Source organism: Perognathus longimembris, chromosome 5 (genome assembly GCF_023159225.1).
Source record: "Perognathus longimembris pacificus isolate PPM17 chromosome 5, ASM2315922v1, whole genome shotgun sequence".
In the NCBI taxonomy this organism is placed as follows: Eukaryota; Metazoa; Chordata; class Mammalia; order Rodentia; family Heteromyidae; genus Perognathus; species Perognathus longimembris.
The window spans coordinates 56882317-56907012 of NC_063165.1; the positions used below are offsets into that span (position 1 = coordinate 56882317).

Consider the following 24696-nt stretch of genomic DNA (forward strand, 5'->3'; position numbering starts at 1 on the left):
TTCTTCTTCCCTCCCCTCTCCCATGCTTACTCCACCCACTGTCCTATTAGCTTTGTTTCTTAGGAGTACTTTAACTCTAGTGGTGTTGCATTAGGGTATATAAAGTATCATGACCAATTAGGTCTTGACTCCCTGAGCACACTAGTCAGATCTTTCTAACATCTGTAATGATTAAAGGAAAACTTTCCCAAGCCACACACAGAAAGTAATAAAGAGTATAGTTCCTCACCAACTTTCTTCGAAGGAGGTATTCATGATTGACCTAATAGATTTTATAGCTCAAAGATCACCTTCCCATTACATTTTTCTGAAGAGATATCTCTGCCACACTAGATGTAGAGAGGAGAAACTAAGGGAAAGCTTTATGTCCACAAAAGGGCAGATCTTTTATTATAAAGTCTTAGGACTAAGTACTGTTTTGTTTTGTTTTTCTTTCTTCTGAGCCCCTGAAATTCATTCCTGGTCTGTAGGAGAGAGATGCTTGGAATCGCATGTTCATTCTTCTTTGGTTCTGGCCTCTTATCATGCATGGGTCCTAGCCTATGGCACTCAGACAGGGAACTTGTGCTGAGCCTGGAACAGGTTTTGGGTTGTTGTTTTTTTTCTTTTCATCTAAAGGCATTTGCCTCTCATGAAGCCTTTTCTGTTTGCAGAGCTGATAAGAATCTTCCTGTTATAGAACTTTGTTATCTGGTCACCTTGATGTCATCAGGGCTTTCAATGAGATTAGGATACCATCAAAGCAAGACAGTGTCTTTCTGAATCAGCATGAGATTCATTAGTAATAGTAGGGCCACCAAATTTACTGGACTTGTCCTCCACAAAACTGATAACTAAAATTTTATGTGTGCTTGCTCTATGCTTACTACCATTCTCACTAATGCATCTATATTAGTCTTATTTAATGTTCACAACAGCCTTAGGGTTTGATTCACTCAAAAGAGGATACAAAATGTTTTATAACATTTTTCAAGTTTTCCCCATGTACAACACCTTACATATAATAATACAATTATAATCACAATGTAATTATTTTAATTTTTTCAAGTTTCTCTACTAGTAAGTGTCACTAGAATTCCACAAATTAATCACTACTAGCCCCCTACTACCTTCCCGAAAGCACCAAGGAGTTCTTGTCTGATTTAGAAGTGATTACACACAAAACTTATTCTAATGCTGAAATTCTTACAAAAAGCTTCACTTGTGAGCTATGATTGTTTTCTCAATCCCCAAAAAACTCACACAGCTGGTTGTTCACTCATTGGTGTGTCTTCCCACTTGACCTTTACTACCCGAGAGGTTTTGAAAAAATTACCAGAAATATGCTTCCCCAAAGCCTTTTGCCTGTCACCATGGACTATTTTTGAGTACCTCCCTCCCAGTTCCTCTCTGTCTCTTCATAGTCAAAGGACAAAACCTCTTTGTCTACTCTCTACCCCCTTGGTCTTACCTCTCACTACCACCACTTTGTATATCTCTTCTACTTATTACTGATTGTGGTCCCAGAGTGATGCTTAAGTGTCAGTTGCATACATGCACACACACACGGGGACTTCAGTGAGCTCTTTGTTGTTTTCATGCATATCTGACTCAATATGTCCACCCTTTACCACATGATTCTGGCTCTTCTAAGTACAGAAGAAGCTCTGTGCGCTGAAACAGAAATGATAGAGGGTCATCAAGGTGAACACTGCACCCTTGCCTGAAGCTAGAAACACATAATATGCATAGCTAAGTCCATGAAAAAAAGCCAGTGGGTCCTAATACAGATTCTCCATTGGTTTGACTCACCGGAGATGGGAGTTCCATGCCTGAGCTTCTGGCTTAAACCAAGTAACCTGGAATTCCAGCACTGCCCTTTGTTATACGTAAACCTGGATCCGTGCATTCACTTCTCTTCTGCCTGTCTTATACAAAACTCTGAGCCCCATTGTTGGTGAGATTTAGTTGCTAACCAGCATGACCATAGCATTTTGGAAATCAACCCCGAATGTGTATTAATAGGGAAACCGAGGCAGAGAAAAGAAATTCATTTGAAGGCATATAGCAGATTTTTGTAGTCCAATATCAAAACACTTGCCAAACTATTAACAGTTTTTCTAGAATCTTCTGGGTCACAGATTATAGTTCTTTTATATATGAAAGATTGGTGCTAGTAGGCAGGTTGTTTTCCCTCTGAGTTAATGAGTTCCTGTGGAGCTTTTATCCCACCTGTCACTTCTGGGAACTGCAGACAGAAAACTAGATATGATTAGGATGTGCAGCATGGGGATGGGGCCCAGTGACGCAAACAGTAGTCACCTCAGCTTCACAAACAGGGCTGTGGGCAGTGAAGTCATCAGCCTCACGCAGACAGCCTAAAACACAAAACCCAGGGGCCAGTTGACCGCAGACTTCACTCCTTCAATTCCCAGCTAACTGTAACCTGGTAGAAATGGATCCCAACACAGATGTCAAGATCTGGTGCACAATATATCCATTGAATTCAAATCTACTCTTTACACATTAATTCTGTAAAAATTAGAATTGAAGCAAAAGATTATATGATTCATACTGTACTGGTTATAGCCACACAGTGAATTCTAAGTGCAGTCTCAAAAGAATGAATAAATTTATGTGACAGATGCTTCTTCCTCCACATCAACAGATAGGTAAGTCCTTGGTGAATGATTCTCTGAATCTAGAAAGAATTCCACTGGCAGATTCAGAAGTTCTGTACCAATCTGCTTGTTTGTTTCCACAGTACTGGGATTTGAATTCAGGAACCAGTTACTTGCTGTCACTTAGCTTTTCCACTCAAGACTTCTGTTCTACCACCAGAACTATATTTCCTCTTCCAGATTGTTGATAGATATTTGGAAACCAGAGTCTCATAGACCTTTCTGCCCAAACTGGCTTTGAACCGCAGTCCTCAGATCTCAGCCTCCTGAGTAGTTAGGCATGAACCACTGACACCATGCACTGCTCCAAACTTGTCCTGCAGATGTTACTTGAAGACTTTCTAGAGCCTAGGAGGGGCAGAGAAGGACAGCACTCATTTCAATCTTATTCGGACTTAAATTTCTTCATCCAGCTTCTGTTATCTTCTTCATTACTGCTTCCCAAATCTTGTTCAGGCCAGTCCTATAGCCTTCTATAGGCAAGGATCTCTGGAAATAGCCATGTTTGGCAGGGGGATGGGTGAGGGTGGTAGGGCTTGTTCTTACTCAGATATGTTTACTGTTTCTTCTCTATAACCTGGCAGCTCCTTCAGTATATTTAGGAATGTCTCTTGTTTTCTCTTTATGTTTATTTCTGTCTCCAGGTTTCTTCTGTCTTTGCTGAAACCATCCATGTTTCTCCTCCCACCACAGTGGAAGCACACACAAAAAGCAGTGGGGAAAACATTTTAATTATTCCCAACCACAACATGGCTTCTGAGTAACAAAGAAAAAAACTTTGGAGACCCAGGGAGGGAAACTAAAGGCCATACCAGAAAGGCATGACTGTTTACTGGACAATCCAAAGAGGATCCCAGAGCTCCTAAAACCTAGTCCTCTCTCCACTAAAGAAACACTGGGTGCTCTCATATATATGATGAATCACAATTGATAACATATCAAGGAAAACACCCTGGGGGGCGGGAACTACCTCTAATAGTACTTGCCTTGGGACGTGTGTGTATGTCTGTCTGTGTGTTCCAGGTAGAGAGTGATAGGTTAAAGGGTGGTAATCAAAAGACGATGCATTTCAGTCATCTTAAGATGGAGTGAGAGCAGTCTTGGGGCCTAGGGCTGTGAATCCAGTATGACTCTGCTACTAACATGTGCAAAACAGGTTTCCTAATCTATCATCTCTGAGACCTCTTGCAGAGAGACTTGGAATGACCTTGAAGGGAAAAAGAGCACAGAGCACAGAGAAAGACGAACAGGGAAGAAGCTGGGCTAAGGCTAGGAATGTGTGAGAGAGAGGAGAGGACATAGACACAACTATCTTTGAGACAGGTACTGAAAAAATAAAAAGGTAACATGGTGTGCGTGTGTTGTTTTGACACACAGGTAGTGAATAGAGGAAAAGCCTTGACGAGGGAAAGGGAGAAACGACTCCTGGACGGGCCCGGGCTGGTCCCCACCTTCCCAGCTTGAAGAGCCAACCCCTTCCAGCTTCCTGAGGCCCAAGCCACCTCCCGCTCTCCTGCGGAGTGGCCGCCGCGGGACACCGCCAGGGGCCGCTGCGCAGCGGGCGGGAGGCGGGGCTGCTTTAAATCCCCGCGTCCTGCTCCTCAGCGTCTCAGTCTCTGAGCCTGGGCGCCGCGGCATCTTTGGGCATCCCGACTCTGGTGCCAGCAACCCCGAGCCAGACCCCGGGGCCTCTCCAGCGGCGGCACAGAAGCCGAGTCCCCGGCAGTCCCTTGCCCGACCTGGCCGCGCTGTGTCTGGGGAGCTCCAGGTGCGCACCTGCCAACTCTCCACCTTCCGCACCTGCCACCCGCCCCGGAGCGCGCGCGAAGCAGCCCGAAGCGAGCCATGGCCAACGCGGGGTTGCAGCTGCTGGGTTTCATCCTAGCCTTCTTGGGCTGGATCGGAGCCATCGTCAGTACCGCCCTGCCTCAGTGGAAGATTTATTCCTACGCCGGCGACAACATCGTGACAGCCCAGGCCATGTACGAGGGGCTGTGGATGGCCTGCGTGTCGCAGAGTACCGGGCAGATCCAGTGCAAAGTCTTCGACTCCTTGCTGAATCTGGACAGTGAGTGCAGCCCCCTACGCCCCACAGCCGCTTCCTAGAGACCCTGAGTCCCTCTGCTTGGTTTGGGAGCTATGGAGCAGTGCCTGTAAGCCCTGATCGGTGATTGACACGGTTAGCAGTCTTAAAGGGGATCTGATTCCAAGTGCCCTGCTTAGAATAACAGGCCCTGAGAACCAGCACTAAACTCTTGTCTTGCTTCTGACTCCCCGAGTGACACTTTTAGGGGGCCCCTCCAGAGAACTGTTCACTCTTGATTCCTATGAGGGTGGCTGGAGATAGGGAAGGTAAAGGTCAAGTTCAAATTTTAACCTCTTGGGCCTCTTCTGTCTATGTTAAGATTCTATATAACTTCAGGATGGGTAGAATTCTGGCCAAGAAGAAAAAAAAAAGTAGTATGTTTGGGATCGTTTTCCAGGCATGTGAAATGAAATGGTTCATCCCAAAATATCAAATAAGGATTAAATAATACAACTTTAGTATGTTTTTTAACAGTAAAACGCCGTACACTTATGAGTTCGGTCCCATGGAAGTATTTTCTACTCCCATCTGAAGTTGACTGGTGAGATAGTTTCTTTTGAATTTTTTGGCTTGTTGAAGAAGAAAAAGATCAGCCCACAAGTTCTGCTTTGGAGCTAAAGGTCTTCAGAAAGGGGCAGCTTTAGGATAAATAGCGTTTTAGAAAGAGCAAATTGGTGGCCAGGGGAAACCAGGGTGAATGGAAAGTTTTGAAAGAATTACATAACATTCAGGGAAGGGTGGAGAGGAACCAAGAGGTGAGGGATTGCAGCAAGGGGGCCCACTGAGGAAGCAGAGGTCTCCTGGGGAGGAGGAAGCAGAAGAGGCCTGAAGACTGGGCGAACAGATGGCCTTCTCCAGGTTTCCACTGTGACAAAGGGATTTCTGTCAGATGGATGGTTGCTACTCAATTGTTAAGTTGGGAAGAATTATGCAGAAAGAAGTATTTCTCAGGATGTTAGAGAGAAGGACGATGGGAAGGCATTTCCCTGCCCCTTACCTTAAAAAAATTTATTTTACTGTGTGCCAGCACTCAGGGCTTGAGTTTTTGCTTGGCTTTTTTATTTTGCTCAAGGCTGGTGCTCTACCACTTTAGCCATAGCCCCATTTCTAGCTTTTTGCTGGTTAATCGCAGATAAGCGGTATCTAGGAATTATCTACTCAGGCTGGCTTTGAACTATGATCCACATTCTCAGTCTCATGACTAGCTAGGATTAAGGACAAGAGCCACCAACAACCCAGCATTTCCCCTTATTTCAAATAAAATATTTTGAGTGCCTTATTAGAAAACCATTAAATTTTCACCAAAGTCAACAGGATTGGTGACTAGATTATCTTCCTGCAGAAAGCATACTAGTTGTGATGTACTTTGTGTCTGTTATCTCTTAATTGCCATGAAGAAAAGGCTCTTTGGCCCTTGCTTTTAGCTAAGAAAACTGCATCCAATCTCATGGTGTGCAAGGCTTCCAATGTCATTGCTCACATTCACCTTGTTTCCCTTAACCCCTCCTTGCAAGGAACTCTTCATGAGCATGTCCAAAAGCCTTAGTGGTATATTTAACCTTTCCCTAATCTACTAAAAAAACTAAAGAATTTAGTGATTGTGCAAGATGGTTTTGTGTATGGTTATAGCAGCTTTCTCAGGCTCCCACATCAGGACTCCTTTATATCAAAATTAACATGTAAGTTTAGTAACTGTATGTTGATTATTATCCACCTAGGGCAGATTTACCATATAAAAGTGAACGATCAGGAAGTAATCACTGAATCTCTTCATGGAGGGAGAAACACTTTTAAGGAAATGGTACAGGGTTCTTTCAGTACCTCCTTGTACCCTTGACAGGTGGAGAAGTTGCTAAGGGAAATTCCAGAGAAGTCCTCTATTATCAGTTTATTCCTCTAATTGCTGGCAACATTGTTCATTTTAATATATTTAGCTTCCTTAAGTGACCAACTAGAAGACTGATTCATCTTATAAATGATCCATCAAATCATCCTGACACATGATCTTGTGTTAATTTATTCTTTCTTCAATGTTGTGGTTATAATTTTTTAAACGGTGGTGGTTAAATACACATATACACATTTTGGAGACTTCTTGTTTGTTTTCTTGCGTGTTTTAACTAAGAGTAGATTCTGCTTTCTGTTTTGGTTAGAGCCATAGTTTATCCAAGATAGAGTTAAGGCCTCTCTCCCAAAACCAATTCCCAGAACATAGAGCCTTGACTCATAGGTTCACTCTCTCAGCTGGGCAATGATTCACTGGATGCCTTTGGATGGGTCCCAGGAAACCTGTCTCTGTTTCTCCACCTAAGCAGTGGCACTCACGCCCACCTGATGAAGAGATCTGGGGTGATGATTCATTGGCTGGTTTTGGTGTAGTTCTATGACACCTAGAGATGAAAAGGATTATTTGTGTTGTGTGTACATAAATAGTGTGCCTCATAAAAGATTACATTTCACAGAATGCTTTTAGATGCAAAGCTTGGCTGTACATTTCATCAAATTATAGCTTGCTGTCTTTTGCCAGTAGAGTTCACCTAGCACCATAGCATCCAGGAATTCACCTGTCTGGTTGAAGGCACACATTAAAATCTCTTGTTTCCATGCTGTCTTTTGTGTCAATGGGGAAGAAAAAAACAAATAAGCTTCACAAAGTATCTAAAGGTGCCTGGTATGGTTATACTGTTTGAGGAATATGCTGTGCAAAATAGAAATGAGCTTGATCTAATTGTCTCTTAAAGTAGTTCATTCTCAGCAGTTTCCTAAAGAAACAAATGTTACCCAGTGATATTTGTTGACACTTATGACCTTTGCAACTCAGAGGCAGAATATACAAAGCAGAGTGTCAGATACAATTGTAGTAGAGTTTTTTTCTTTTGCATTGATTATTATTATCTAAGTAGTTGTATAAAGGAGTTTTAATTCAACCAATCAGTTGATAAGTACAATGCATCTTGGAAAAGACGTTTCTTGGTTCATCTATTTACCTTGTCGAATACCATTGAAGTTGATTTTTGTTTATTAGCCTATGTGCCTTCCCTTGTTTTGATGTGATACTCAACATTTGGGGAAGTTAGTTGCCTATTTTTCGCACTTAGTTAATTGCTTCTTCTGTTTTACTGTTTAAATAGCTAGGGCTTTCTAAAGATTGGGAGTCTGCATGTTGGGAGGTATCCAAGCAGAGAGTAAGTAAGCATTTTGTAAGAGTGTTGGGAAGATCCAAGCACCAGACAAATGGGAGGTTAGGCTAGACTCTCTTTAAGTCTCATTTAACCCAGAGATTCTGTAATTTGTTTATGAGCCACTCAAGCCTGTTGAACTGGCTCTGCATGAATCCACATGTGTGTAGGTGTGCTTAATGAGTGTTGGTTGTCAGGAGGTTTCCCAGCCTGCTCACCATGATGTCAGGCTCCAACACAGGCACAAAATCGCCAACTTGCATGTCTTTGAAGCACAGGCAGAGAGGAGAGTTCCCACTTAGCCTTCTACAGACTGTTCTCTGCCTGCTAAATGGAGCGCATTGGATTCAGAAGCCCATTGTGCTCAGATGTCTCCCGAATTGGTTCTGACTCTTGAAATAATGGAAGTTAAAGCAAAAGTCCAGGCTTGAGATCACAAGATCTCAATTATTCCCCTGGTTTTGCACTAAGTAGCTGATTGTATAATCATGAGTCACTTGATCTCCTGGGGCTCAGGTAGTTCCCTCTCTCCCCCCCCCCCCCCACATGAACACAAAATTAGGGCAGTGTAGGAGGAACAGAGAGATGAATCCCAAGATTCATTCATCCACTCAACAAACAACAGCCTGGCCTTGTTCTCACTCCATTCCACAGGTTCCTTTCCATGTCAACATACTTTGTTCTTAAGCGAAGGGGGAGAATCAATGGAATGGCTTAGATTTTCTTGATTGGAGCCCTGAGTGTTGCTAAGTAATACAGAGGCATAAATGGGGTCATGAGACAGTTTCTTTAGATACTCACAAAAAGGAATGGCATGACTTCTTGGTTCTTCCTCGTCCTGGACAGCTTTGATTCCTAATTTCAGCCTCTGCTTGTGCTCTCACATCACATCTAGTAGATACTGGCTCTTGCAACAGTAAAGTGGAACCACAAACAATGACTGTGCTTATGACACCGTGAACATTAGTAAAAGTGAAAGACATAATAAGGAAAGACTGTAGGAGCCTAGTTCCATGATCACCTGTGATGAGCTTATTTAATTACACAAAGAGAAGAGTGTTATCATTTAATCACCGATGGACAGCCCTTTCAATCGCCTAATACATATTATCAAGTACTGATGCAAAGGAGGAGTGAGTGAAGATGCTGATGCGATTGAAGTGGGTTTTGTTTATGACATAAATACATACAGGGTAAGAATATGGTTAGTAAGTAGCAAAAATAATGTCAAGTATCCACAGCAGTCTGTTTCTTGTGTAGCAAGTGATTAAAGCTTTTTTTGGGTGGGGGGGGGGAGAGAAAACTCTATGTACTTGTCTCTGCTTGTCTTTCTATACTTATGTTGATCAGCCTTGCTGTAGTAGAGCAGACCTGTCGAACTCATTTCTTGTCCTGTAAGTAGAGATCTTTGTAAGTCTTTTTTTAATTATACTTTCAGGTTGAAAGTGGTGAGGACTCCTCAGGGGGTCTTTAAGCTCCAGAAGATCAGTCTGGCTGAGTATAATTAAAAGACCGCCTTCTCTGTTTACTGCTGAATAATGCTGAGAAACAATAGTGTAACTCTTTTAAAAATGTATGCCAACCAGATTCTCCACAGACAACTCGAGTTTGTCTGCAAATTTAAGGAGTCTGAAAGGAAATGCATTTGACATTAGTTTAGATTCAATTCAAGAGCTTCAAAGTTAAAAGCACAAAGCCCTATTTTTCTGGGCCAAATATTATTTTATATGGCGTTCAAACATCTTTCTGAAATTCTCTCTTGGTCTACTGTCATCTCATTGTATCTGATTAAAAGATAAATCAAAATTAAGCAGAAAAAATTACCAATTTTATCTCTCTGCATGAGCTTCTATATTCGGTAATGTAGGTCTGGCTACATGTAGCAAGATATTAGCATCTTCAGGCTCTCCAAAAAAGTGTTTATCCATACTATTTCAAAGATTAAGTTAAATAAAAGAAAGTACATGGTACAAATACATACCATATTATTACCATTGAATATAGATTTACAATCTACATAACTTGTTAGGTACAAAACTTAGTGTGTGTGTGTGTGTGTGTGTGTGCATGTGTATGTTCCTATGTGCTTGTATTGAGGCTTGAACTCAAAGCCTTGTGCTCTTGGGCTTCATCCACTCAAAGATGGTGTTCTACCACTTGAGCCACACCTCCACTTCTACCTTTTTGTTGGTTAACTGGAGAAAAGGGTCTCACAGACTTCCATTCTGGGATTGGCTTTGAATATTGATCCTCAGATCTCAGCCTCCTGTTTAGCTAGTATTACAGGTGTGAGCCTCATCTCCCCAGAAATATGAGCAAATACCTCAAGTTATCCACAGCTTACAATTGCAACTTTTAGACTTTGTGATTGAAAGAATTCTACAAATCCTTAATTAGAAAGAATTCATCTGCCCCCAGCTTAAACTGTGCAATTTAGATTGATCATCACATAAAACCTTTATAACTTATAACACAATAGTTGCTTACTTTGGCTTGTAATCCAATATTACATATGCTCAGCAAATTATGCTTTCTAGCCATTGTGGTTCTTAGTCTTTTTGCCTGTGGTAGATGTACATGTATGCATTATTTTTACATTTCTCCACCTATTATTATAGTTGGGATTCACCCAAAGCTTCCAATGAAAAGCAAAGGTGAGAATTCAAGTTTGATGTTAGTGTAACATTGTGAAAGACAAAGAAATTCAATAGCCACCAGGTTATCAATGAAAAATGCCACTTTGCACAATAGCATTCTCCTTTCTTTTTTCTAGTCCTGGGACTTGAACTTAGGGTCTGAATACTGTCCTTGGCTTCTTTTTGCTCAAGGGTAGCACTCTACCACTTGAGCCATAGCATCACTGCCAACCTTTCCAGTTTATGTGGTGCTGAGGAATCGAACCCACAGCTTCATGCACGCTATGTAAGCACCCTAGCACTAAGTCACATTCCTAACCCCACTATTCTTATTCCACTGCGGTTCACAGTTTTTTAAGTGAAATCTAAGTCCCTTGATGTCTGTGGTTTTTGTGATTCCTAAGTGTGTTTTTATTCATTTTCTCCATTACATTTTATGTATTAGACAAATAGCATGTTAATCTACAGGGAAATGAAACAAGGTAGAAATAATCCTAGAACAATTTGTCTTCTACTCCTTAAAAACTGCAAAAGCAGTGGTCCAACTAACCATAGTATGAAACACAAGTGTTTTCTTGATAAAGGCGAAAGGAACCAGGCACTGGTAGCTCACTAGTGGCTACTCAGGAGGCTGAGATCTGAGGATTGTGATTCAAAGCCAGCCAGGGCAGAAAAATCCATGAGACTCTTGCTTTCAATTAACCAGCAAAAAGATAGAAGCAGAGGTAGAGCTGCAGTAGTAGAGCACCAGCTTTGAGTGAAAATCCAGGTGAGAGTTAGAGGCCCTAAGTTGAAGCTTCAATATGAGAGAGGAGAGGAGAAGAGAGGAGAGAGAGAGAGAGAGAGAGAGAGAGAGAGAGAGAGAGAGAGAGAGAGAGAGAGAGAGAGAGAGAGAGATTAAAATTGTGAATGTTCCCCTCTTCTAGGTAAGTATAAATAGAGACTGCAGTAGTTTATATAAGTGTGCTTTATGCTCTGTGCCTGGGAGATCAGCGCTTTTATACAAGCCTGACTCAGGAAACTGATGCCCAGTTGACTCCTTGTAAAGGGTACCCTGAACCCTCAGACTTGTTGGGCTAAGAGCTCACCCTCTACACCTGATGAACAGACCAGCACAATTACATTATATAAGCTAGGTCAAGTCTGGGGCCCAGTCGAAAACCTGGAAAGAGATCACAGAAAGCACCAACAAGCATTAGTAGAAGGTTAGAACAACAGTATTTATGCTAAAATACAGTGGATTTGCCTGTGATATGGAAGAGGCTGTGACTAGTTAAGGGCTACTAGAGAAAAAGTATTTTTTAAATAAATATATACTATTATCGTCCAGAAGTTGTACAAAGGAGTTGTCACCCAACAATGCATTCTATAAATGCAATTACTCTTGATCAATGTCACCCCTGATGACAAAAAAAGTATTTTCTAATTATATTATCTCTCTAGTGAGTGTAGAAGAAAAAACACACAAATTTAAGATCTTTCGAGGACTTACTATGCCCAGAATTGATTTTAAATTCCATACCCTGACTCACAAAGCTTTGCATTGTGTATTCCTCCTGCCCACTTTGTTGAACCTCATTTCAGTTCCCATATTTTATCACATTCCAGGTTGCCCAGGTCTGTGGGCCTACTCACAAGTGTTGTAAATAAAGCTAGGTGTTGTAAAAATAAGGCTACATCTGGGTAAGCTGGCATGAGTGGACACCCTACCCACCAGGCAGGCACAGGATGGATCATCTTTATTACTTGAAGCATTTGCCTGACGTGCTTTCCTTCCAAGTGTGATATTATCACCCAATCTGAAAACTGCATTGTCTTTAAGAATTTAATTATTTCTTTTTTCCTTCAAAGTAATGATTGTCTTTCTAAAATCTGCTATTAAATACAATAGGAAGTTCATACTTTAGGGAATTCTTGGTACTATCCCCTTCATGCCATGATATGGTATAATAATCATGTAAGCAGCTTCAGTTCCTAGTAAATATGTGGTCTGTGGGGCCCAGGCTTTCATTCTGTAGTTTCTGTACTAGCCTGGAGTCTGGAGATGAATGTGGGTGTGGGTGTGAGTGTAGAGATATGCACACACCCAGGTTTGCAAGTATTTTAATGAGGCAGGTCTATTTTAATGAAATCAAGTGTGAGTTTTACTTTGGCTTCCAAAACTGTCACTCAAATACTTTAAATATATATTTTATACTTATTAGAAGGAGATTAGTGCATTTTTTATTATAGAATATCAACTGATGACAAAAACAGACACATCTAACATAATCATGTTGTCAGGTGCCTGTGGTTCACACTGTAATAATCTGAGCTACTCAGGAAGAGGAGATCTGTGAATTCCAAAACAGCCCAGATAGGAATGTCTGTGAGCCCAGGCAGGAAAGTCCATGGGACTCTTATCTCCAACTAACAAGCAAAACGTTCAAGTGGAGGTATGGCTTGAGTGGTAGAGTAGTAGTAAGAGTGCAAAGACCTGAGTTTTAGCACAAAAAAAAATCTTTTAAATGAAATTGTAGTATTTAGTTTTAATTACATTTGGTAAGCTAACTGCTTAAGCCTGAAGATATAAAGACTGAAACTGGGCATAAATCAGATATTGGGATATAAAACCTTTCTCCCATCTCAACTACTTTTGAAAATCAGCAAATAATCATTGTTCTAACTCCATGGACAGTGAGAGCATCATTAGTATTTTTATAGTAGAAATAGGGTCCCATGGTGTGCCAGCTAATTTATACAAGATCCTATAGTTTATTACAATGTTAATAATTTTACACATACAAATTACTCATCACATATTAATATTGTCCATGAGACAGTGATCTTTAGTTGAAGAGGAAATGAATGTATAATTTAGATAAAACCTAACCAAAGTAGTGGAAACTGTTATTTTTTCAGGTCTGCACCTTTATGCCACAATGATTCATCTTTGAGAAACATATTGGTGTAAATTTCTCAAATCTGATCCTGTCTGACTATAACTTAGTATACCAAGGGTAATAATAGGAAATTAAAAATGAGTAGAAACTTGAGAAATCCAACATTGGCCATAATGTTTTATATTTTATAACATGATTGTTAAGGTAGCTTTAAAAAGTAGTGAGTGTAGAGCTCCAATTTAACTTCTCAAAGATGTTTTATTGTTTTTAAGACAATAGTTGTTGTTGTTGTTGTTTTACCTCACTCCTACCCCATCCTTTCAGTCACTAGAGAGACACATCTTGCTTATCCAGCCTTGATAATCTCAAGAACAACTCAAGATATTTTAATTCACCTGGTTTTCTGAAATTTGATGATTATGGTGTCAAGGTGGTGATGAGTACTGAAGATAGCTGTAAGCCACTTTACTAATGGTAAACATCAAGAATAACATGTGTGATTGTTACTTAAGAATCAAGACTCTACTAAGAGGGGTTAAATGTGCATCAGTTCTGCAAACCCTTGTCAGTAGACCATGAAGGAATTATCTTTCTAGTTGATTGTAACTTGATACACTGTTACAGCTGGAGGGTGTTTTTCCCATCATCTGCCTTGTGGCTTTGCTTGTTTATTTGGGAGATACTAGTTTGGCTGACAGCAGGAATGCCAGTCAAAATGAGATCTCCTGACTTCTAGTTTAGTTTTCTTGCTTCCCTACAGTACACTTGATTTTCTACCACCCTTCTCTTCTTGTTGGCCTGGACATGATTTTTACATGTGGTAAAATGTTTTCCATCAGGCACCTTGCAAGCCACCCGCGCCTTGATGGTGGTGGGCATCCTGCTGGGGCTGATAGCTATCTTTGTGTCCACTGTCGGTATGAAGTGTATGAAGTGCTTAGAAGACAACGAAGTGCAGAAAATGTGGATGGCTGTCATTGGGGGCATGATATTTCTTATAGCAGGTAAGAATCTGACCTCCCATTTCTCCTTTCTCACCTTTCCTAAGTATGGTTTCATATCGAGTTTCTGTTTCTTTGACTAATGCTAGATAGATTGCACTTGAAATTATTTCAAAATATTTTTGTAACAGCTGTAGGGCTTGAACTCAGGGCCTGGGAGCTGTCCCTGAGCTTTTGTGCTCAAGGCTAGAAGTCTACCACTTGAGCCCCAGCTCCATTTCCATCTTTTCATTGGTTAATTGAAAAGAAAATCTCATAGACTTTCCTGCCTGGGCTGGCTCCAAATCATTATCCTCAGCTCTCAGTGGCACCTGGCTAGTTTAATACTTTTTAAATCTGCAAACACAGACACTTTGGTCAATTGGCTTTCTTATTCTCAACAAGAACAAGATGAAAATTTGACATGGGAGTTTCCTTTCCAGTTATTCTCAACAATGTATGTAGCCTTACAACAATGGCCCTGAATAAATCCACTGCAGTGTCCTGACTTTTTGCTTGCATTATTTTAATTCCCGTATGTGATGGGTCCATCCCTCTTTTATTTCTGAGACTACCTCAGGAGCACATGTTGCAAGTTCAAGAACCTACATGTGATCTATCTCATCAGGCAAAAGGATGATATTTTTGCACAACTACTAGAGATAACTGCACTGGAGCAGTTGTTTGAGGGGAGAGGAAGTCACATGGAAATTAATCTGACTATACTGAACTTTTCCTATTGCCGTATATAGGCTGGGTGCCAGTGGCTCATGCCTTAGTCCTAGCTATTCTGGAGGCTAAGATCTGAGGATTGCAGTTCAAAATCAGCCCAAGAAGCTAAATCTATGTGGCTCTTAACACCAAGTAATCACCAAACAACTGGAATCTGAGCTCTGGCTCAAGTTGTAGAGCCAGTTGTAGAGCCAGCCTTTAGTCAGAAAGGGACAGTGCCCAGGCTCTGAGTTCAAGCACATGTACCCAGTACCTCCCCTTAATGCACACACGTGTGTGTGTGCGTGTACACACGTACACACACATGCACATACACATAGAGCTCTTTAGCTTATGTAAAATAAATATTATTTGCGAATTTGTATGCTTTCCATTTATAACATGATATTTTGAAGCATATAAATGTACATTCTACAATGACTAAATTAAGTAATATATGCCTTGCTTCACACAGTTATCATTTTTATGGTAATATGTCACATCTTCTCTGTTAAGACTTTCCAGGAATATTATTTATTATAAACTATAGTTACTATTTTGAACAATAAGTCTCTCACACTGTATTGCTCTCTACTGGGAAGTCTGTATCTTTTGACCAATATGTCTTTGCATAAGAAAATAACTGGTTATTTTGTATTATCTCTAGCTGACAGACTGGGTAATTCTCATGGATTCCTCTGATATTCCCAAACTTAAAATGGTATGGGGAAATGAGTTTAGTTCCCTTGCACTCTGGGGCAGGAGGAATTTGGGTGTTTTGGTTCATTCTGAGACAAGAGTTAATCTTTCTGTTATTTACTTGATTATTTTGCTTTTCACCTAGAGGAAATGTAAATTTTGAGTTGGAAGAATTTGAAGAGAAAAGAATGTCTAAAGGTTTTCATCTTAGTTTCTATAAATGACACTATGCTCAGGAAAACAATGGTTTTGTTAGAAGTGGTTTAATACATTAATCTACAGTACTAGCATATTCTTTGAAAAAGATGTTGAATGAGTGGAGTACATTATTTGTGTCAGTGACCTTGAAGTGCAAATAAGAAAGATATCATGAATAAGATAAATATGCTCAACTCAGACCTAGTATTTTTATCTGTCTTAATAGAAACTCTAGAACAGATCATAGCTAAATCACATTTATTTCCATAATACTAAAGTGAAAATGTCAGAACTCCTGCTCAGATTGAATTCTTATAAAATACTGTGATATGCTCGATGGTGATTAACAGTCTTTTGTTTGGCATTTCTGCAGGTCTGGTGATTTTAGTTGCCACAGCATGGTATGGCAATAGGATTGTTCAACAATTCTATGACCCTTTGACTCCAGTCAATGCCAGGTAATGCTATTCATGCATAACAGTTTGTACTCTGAGGAAATACCCTTTTTATGTTTCAGCAGAGCCCTGCTGCCATGGTTTTTCAGATTTGCCTCCAAGGGTTGTATAGAATTTTATGTCAAACTTGCAAACAATATAAATGACCTGAGACTCATGTTAAAATGAGTTTGATAATTAAGTTAACAACCTGACTTGATGAAAAAATGTACTTCAAAGTAGAAAACTTCAAGCTGTATACTTTTTTCCTTACCCCCAAATATTAAGAAAACTAATGATATAATCCAGATGTCAGTGGCTCATTCTTGTAATCGTAACCACTCAGGAGGTTTAGATATGAGTGTAACAGCTCAAAGCCAGCCAGGGCAGGAAAATCTGTGAAACTCTTATGTCCAATTAACTTCCAAAAACCCAGAGTGTTAGTGACTCAAGTGGTAGAGTGAGAAAGCTAAAGGACATCCCCCAGGCCCTGCCAATTACCAGTATAAAGGATAAATGCTAATATATTTGACATTATCATTTTGAAGTGTATTGGGATTATGATTGTGTTTTGCTCCCAGTGAGAAGTTGATTTTTCTCTCAATGAGAAGTTGACTGAAGACAAAAAGGATACTATCATAGTAGCAAACATATAGCAGTTAATTCCCAATTAACTTAACAATTAATTTTTACATGTAAAGCCATGTGTTTTTCCTAGTATATTAACCAACCACCTGAAAATCTCATGTTCTATCTCAACTGTAAGACTGACTTTACAAAGGTCATCTTTCTTAATACTGCCAGTTTTACAAGTCCAAGAGCAACTTCTTGCTGTCATGTCACAATGCCTTTGATCAAGGACAACACTTACTGTCTCATTGCTCTTACATCTTTAAAGCTTAATAAGTACATTCACCATTGAGATGTTAAGATGTAATTATTGTTTGCAAGTGCTAGGAGAAGTAACGAAAATCTCAGTGTTGGCAGAGATCAGATGTGCTGCTTTTTTATAATCACCCACGGACAGAAAAACAGACCGTACTGATAGTGCTGGAGCCCATCCCATCCTGTAAGATTTGTGATGCATGGACAGAAACTGCTGGAGGTCAATAGGCCAACATTTAATCAGTGTAATCCCTGCAGTGCATGTGAAAGCAGTTATTAATTACTAGGGAGTATGAAATCAGTGTACATGATTGCATTTGATCTTGAATACAGTCCAGGGAAGCAGGTGGAGTTGTTATAGAACTATAGGTGAGAGGTAAATTTGCTATTTCAGAATTGTAGCAGATGAGTTTGCCTCAGGATTCAAACTCACATCTTGCAATGTCCAAGTCCAGTCATTCTCGTTTCTTATTTTCCACAGTCATTGACAAGACACTTCAACCCCCCTAAAATCAATTTACATCTGAATGAACTCAATCTACAAAGTACCCTGGGCTGCCCAGTAGATTTTCACTTTTGATAAAATATAAATTTTAGGTTTTAATTTATATAGGATCAACTAAAAAGACTAAGCAGAGTCAGGTAACAGTGTCTCATGCCTAGCTACTCACAAGGCTGAGATCTGAGGATCATTGTTCGAAGCCAGCTCGGCCAGGGAAGTCTGTGAGATTCTTATCTCTATTTTACTACCAAAACGTCCGAAGTAAAGCTGTGGTTCAAGTAATAGAATACCAGCCTTGAGACAAAAAATAAAAAGGTAAAGAACAGTACTCAGGCCCTAAGTTCGAGCCCTAGAACCAACACACACAGACACACAGACACACACACACACACACACACACACACACACACACATCTAAGTAGGGTGTGTTGGTATTCTTTTGTAATTTTATCCAGCACTGAAGAGGCTGAGGCAGAAGAGTCACGACATGGAAGTGAGCCTGTGTTCATTTAAAGACCAATAGGCTGTGTCAACAAACAAACAAACCCTTTTAATACTCTTTGCCACACTGTATCATATGATTGCTATGGTTGCTGCTTAATGGAAACTATGGTCCAGTTCCCAAATTATAAAATATTAAATGCTTTAAAGCTTCGTCTACATGTAAAAGTCATTGGCAATAATTAAGTAATTAAGCTGGTATTGGATGCCATACTGTCTGATAAACTAGGGCATTGCCAATTATTTCAGTGTCAACATTTTGTGTTTATATGTCCATGAACTGTAAAATAGTTGTGTAAGAAATCTCAGGGTCATTTTCAATGAAGAGAAGATAGTACATACCAATTTGCTTCCTTAAGTCTATTAGAAAACTCGCCAACAATTCACTGACTAGCAATGCTTTGTCTTTTCTTGTAGGTATGAATTTGGCCAAGCTCTCTTCACGGGTTGGGCTGCTGCCTCTCTTTGCCTTCTGGGAGGTAGCCTACTTTGCTGCTCCTGTCCTCGTAAGACAACGTCTTACCCAACACCTCGGCCTTATCCCAAAGCTGCACCTTCCAGTGGGAAAGACTACGTGTGATGGTGGCAAAAGGAGATGTCCCTGCTGGAAAAATGAGAAAATGGACATTGAAATATTGCCATTGCCATTAAAATCTTAGACTTTTGACTGTGGTATTACAAAAGAAATGATATTTTTATAAATGCCCATTGCTAGAGGTGCCTTAGTCATACTTTATCCTCTTTCCTCAATGCAAGAAGAAGACCTTTTCCATTGTGTGTCTGCTTCCCAGTGACTGATCACACTCAAAGAGGGGAAGTGTGTCTCTTAAATATGTACAGATATGTATATAGGTATTTTCCTATGAAATTAGGTAGGAAAATACTCATACTCTCTATATAGTTAAAAGTCTTTCTAACATAGGAAAGTATATATCATTCTCTATTGCTTAAATAAGGACTATAATGGCATACTGTCCTTTCTCCTCTCTATATACATATATAAGTCTTATATCACTTACCACATTCATCAGATTGTAGTGTCTTCCATAAGACCAAAGAGCTTTATACCAAGGATGGATTCTTTCTATTCTTTATGTGTACCCTTTCATATGTTTTTAAGATATATTTTTACCCTAATCTCATAGCAGTTGCTTCATCTGGATCTTATTTTTGAAGATTGTTCTTTTGCTCCTGATAATGCATCTTATACCCCATTTGAATACCTTAAATCCAATGACAATGTCTCACAGATCAGAGCTGTGGGACAAACTTTACTGCACAACCAGATATTTTCCTATTTACTTTCCCACATGATCCTTGTACTTTGACCTCTAGCCTTCTTGTTTGCTATGAAAATATTTGTTTCATCAAGTAGCCAGCCCATCCTGGTGGGGTAACACAGTTTTAGTGATTTAAAAAAAGTAAGCTAGTTATTCACAGTTCTGTATCCCACAAACTACCTTTTTTTTTTCCACCTCAGCTGCACTGTTTTCCATATGTAATTACCATGTGGTTTACTTCTTCCCAGAGGGGTGTGGTCTGTTTATCTGAACAAAGGGCTAGACTTGCTGGAGCAATAATCTGGTGACAAATATTCTCTTTGGAGCTGTGAGCGAGTCATTTAATCTTTATACCTCTTTTCCCACCTGCCAAATTGAAATAATTACACTTAACCAGCTGGTAAAGGTAATGTGAGTATTAATTAGTTGATATGACTCTCATACTTTGAACATGAAATATGCCTAAGTAGTGTTTTTCTGTGCGCAATGGGTAGTTTTGAAGTCACAGAATGAAACCACACACCTTGTTTGCTATCTTTCTTTATCTCCAGGTCAACTTCCTTTCTTTCAGCTGTTGATGGTGCCGGGTTCCATTCTAGCAAAGGCTGTCACTCTTGCAGCTGTAGTAAAGGCTCCTTCTCCTGAACTAGATAATGTAATGAAAAGGGTGTTGGCTTTCTTGTTTGAAGTTCTGGCTTTGAATCTTGGTGGTATCAATTACTGAGTTTGAGCAAGGCATTTGGCTGCCCTAGATTTATTGCTTCATCTATACAAAGAGTTTCTAATTTCTCACTTGCCTGCATCACAGGTCTGTCACTGGGAGAGGATACATGTGAGATAGGATACATGTAAATGTAGTTTGGTGAACTGCAACACAGTATATACCAAAAAAGGAAAGAAGGAATCAGAATGTATAGAAGTTTCTTTTCAAGTTATTGTAACAGTGATGCGTTGATGAATGCGCTTCTTGCCTTGACTAACCTCTCCAATGATGAGGTACTCCTAATAAGAACTGAAGGGAAAGCTGGCCTATAACACCATAGCAAGCAGAGACCCACCTCTGTGTAAGCAGCACATTGGTATCTAGTTGCCTCTATTCTACCAGCCATGATATCTCCCTCTTCCATTTAGCACTGTCATCTGTGGGCCTAGATCCTGGTAAAATTCATCTCGTGGAACAAAATGGATTCTAAGGAAGTTTTCGTTTCTTCTGCCAATATGAACTGAGGGCTTTTGTGGCTAAGCAGGTGTAATGGGGAAAGAAACACCTAAGTGTTGGCAAAGCCAATGGACAGTGTGGAAGACTTTTGTGAACCATATCTTGTAAGGGGATGTAGGTGCTATTTGATAATGTTACCTTCAAGAATCTTGTTATTAGATGGTAGCTAGTATTACTACAATAGCTACAACAGGTTGAAAATTGTACTTTATGATAAAAAAAACAGTATGGAGTGAGTGAGGCAAAGGACTGAGTCTCATGAGAACTTAGACCCAGTAACTTGAAGCCTGCCTATGTTTCTAGAGTTAACATTTAAAGAGCTTTTGCTCCATTCACAGAACCTAATGACATGCTCATGTAAATGAATAAGGAGCAGTGCTGCCCCTATTCACAAAGTAATCTGTAGTCCACAAACGATCCATCACAATTTTTATGCAAGAATTTATCCAGTGTTGATATTTTTGTACCCTGCTATCTCACCAGAAACAATCCACTTGATATTTGGGGGGTTGTAATGGGAATTTGTATAAAGCATTACTCTTTTGCAATAAATTTTTTTTATTAAAATAAGAGTCTGGCTTTTCTGTTTACTTATGTCATGACTGTGCTTGCATGAGGAGATAGCCCGAAGTCATATCTGGCTCATTTTGTGTTTCTGGGGAATGTGTGATGGCTTTAGGACATCCAGCAAATATTTGCCTGGCTCCACTCACTGCAGTGTCCCATCTCTGTTCATTTTGGCCCCTCTCCAGGCCAAGAGGAGATACAAGAAGACATGAACAATTACTTGATTGTGTGTGTGTGTGTGTGTGTGTGTGTGTGTATACATGCAGGAACTGGAGCTTGAACTCAAAGTCCCTTAACTTTTTCACTTAAGCCTGGTGCTCTACCACATGAACCATAACTTTGATTTTTTTTTGCTGGTTAATTAGAGATAAGAGTCTCATGGACTTTCCTTCTAGAACTGGCTTTGAAACTCAATTCTCAGACTGCAGCCTCCTGAGTAGGTAGGACTACAACCATGAGCTACAAATGTATGAAGAATAAAGAAGACAACCTGCTAGAAATCCATTATTGTTTTGTAATAGCTATTTTCAAAACTACCTCTTAAGAAAGTGAGTGATGAAATGCATCATCCATTATCTCAATGTATCAATAACTGAGAATTCCTTAAATGAAGCTACTCCCTGAGCAATTTTCATATTAAGACAAAACAGGTGTGAGATTGCAGCTCTGCTGTGGTTCTCAGGCCTTAGTATGATGAGTGAAAAAACAGGATCATTTCCTGTCAGTTCTAAATTCCCCTTAAAAATTCATCTAAATTCAAACTCTGTTATTACAGAATTTAAATTGTTAAGGGTGAAGTCAGGGTCTATGAAGTTAGCTGCTTTTAATACAGCTACAAAAAAAGAAAAAAAAAACTGAACTGTAACTCACCCGCCCTGTGTGAGGTCATTCCTATGTGAATACCATTGTTCAGCGATGACATTTCCCCTTCTCTTACCATCCTCTACTATATGCCTACATCCTGAGAAAGTCCCCATATAATTTGTCCTGCCAATAATCCTAGTAGAATCTAGTTGTGGATTTTCCTCAGGGAAAATTTTTCTGCTTTCCCTTCTTCCTAAATGGCATTTACACCAGGTTGCTCTGAAAAAAACAAAATCTCTTCCTTTAGCTGGCAACATAGAAACTCGAATAAAAGTATGAAAGTTAAGGTAAGAGTGGAGTGCTGATGTGACGCATCCCTCCAGTTCTAGCTACTTGAAGAGCTATGCTTGTTGAAGTCTTAGACTCCTCAGTGAAGAGCTAACAGTGGCAGGTGCCTGTTATCCTCACTACCTGGAAGCTAACACAGATGAATTTAGCTCAGGGGTACACTTGAACAAGGAAGTAAAATGTTATTTCAAAAATGACTGACAGAAATTAGGGCTGAAGGTGTGTCTTAGTGTTTGAGCACCTTCCTTGCATGCCAAGGACAGGAGTTAAAAAGCTAAAACTTATGCCTAAGAGGGGGGAAAGTCATCATGGAGGAGGGCAGAGCTGGTTGAGTCCTAAAACTTGGTGATCAGATGCTCTCAATGCTAAACTTCAGCAGCTTGCATGCCATTTTACATTCTCAACTTCCATTTTTGGGTTCCCCAAGTAGACAATACTGGGATTTGAAAACTAAGTTTAAATTCATTAAGCTGATATTTACTGAATGCCATCCATTGGCTTTGTTCCATCAAAAACAGACTATCAAGGACATGAAATGAATTGAGCAGTGTGAAGTGTGTTCAGTGAGAAAAAGAAGGAACTTGGAATGTCATGATGGTAGCTCATCCATCAGATCTATGTGAGCCATGGAGAGCCCAACTCACAGTTAACCCCCACACCCTCCCTGCCGACTACCATCACACTATCCTGCCTCTGCCTCCTGGTACTTGGGATCACAGGCATGTGCTACAAAAACTGGCTGAAATTTTCTAATTGCAGACATCTACCACAAATCAGTACGATCAGAACTTTGGAGGTGGAGACATAGTTTGAACTTCCTCAAGGATTCCAACATATAGCCTGAATTGCAACCCACTGCCTTACATCAGTCCTAAGGACAAGTCTCTGAAGAATAATTGTGCCCCATATGGGACTGACTGAACTCACATGTAGGCCCCAATAGTTTACACTGATTGTAATATTGTATTACTTTCTCTTATACTATTATTGTACTTTTATGGTCATGGACTTTAAGTATCCATTGATGTTGAGGATTAAAGGGAGGTGAACTACACAGAAGTGTGTTTGTGTATTTTTCCATATTTGTTTAATACAAAACTTCTCTTCCTGACATTCTCTGTTTTTAACTCACACCCAGGAGTAAACATTAACAAAAACCAAATACTGTTTGGAAGAATAGCTTTCTGTTTAACAATGTGATCTCAATAAAATAATAATATATGGGAATTCAATCACAAAATACAGAGAAGCCACAGTTTGAGAGGTTGAACCAAGAGTCTTTATTAGAAAGCCAGTGATTGCAGATGGGCACATATCCTCAAAGAATTTGCAGCCTCGAATACACTTAACACTGTTAGAAAACTGAGCCATGAGAGTAGTAAAGAAAAAAGCAGGCCTGGGGGGGAGGGGGAGGCTGGGGATATGGCCTAGTGGCAAGAGTGCTTGCCTCCTATACATGAGGCCCTGGGTTCAATTCCCCAGCACCACATAAACAGAAAACGGCCAGAGGTGGCGCTGTGGCTCAAGTGGCAGAGAGCTAGCCTTGAGCAAAAAGAAGCCAGGGACAGTGCTCAGGCCCTGAGTCCAAGCCAAGGACTGGCAAAAAAAAAAAAAAAAAGCAGGGCTGGGAATATGGCCTAGCAGCAAGAGAGCTTGCCTCATACAGAAAAACAATCCCAACAAACCAGATCTGAAGAAGACACCATGGTGACCTGAGGATTGGCAGGAGACACCAGGCATGGTACCAATGGCAGCTGAGCTGATTGGGGTCTAAGTAGGATCATGGTCAGGGAGCAGGGTCACAAGGAGCTCAAGAGTCTCCAGAGTCCATGGTACAGGACTGGCAGGTCCAGTAACCTATTGTTCAAATCCCCGCCCCTGCCTCCAGGAATTCACACCCATCACCTGGGGATGGGACTTCACCTTAATCCACCCAGAAGACAAGATGGATGCAATTCCCTATTATCCACCACTTTGCCAAGATGGTGCCAGTTAGACCCAGTATCCTTAGTTAAATAAGTGACTACAAAATAATAGGAGCTTGAATCACATGTATTTTAAATAAATTTTCAGAGATGCCATTAATCTTCAACCTTGCTTCACTTATTTTTAATTGAATAGCATT

The 24696-nt window shown here is 40.2% G+C and overlaps 1 protein-coding gene across 1 annotated transcript; it reads left to right on the forward strand.

Moving 5' to 3' along the window:
* The first annotated feature begins 4285 nt into the window (after positions 1 to 4285).
* Cldn1 (claudin 1) lies at positions 4286 to 20469 on the forward strand. The gene is made up of 4 exons (XM_048346955.1): positions 4286 to 4728; positions 14283 to 14447; positions 16405 to 16489; positions 18771 to 20469. The coding sequence occupies exons 1-4, from the start codon at positions 4506 to 4508 to the stop codon at positions 18931 to 18933; spliced, it is 636 nt and encodes a 211-aa protein (XP_048202912.1). The 5' UTR covers positions 4286 to 4505; the 3' UTR covers positions 18934 to 20469.
* Positions 20470 to 24696: the final 4227 nt, after the last annotated feature.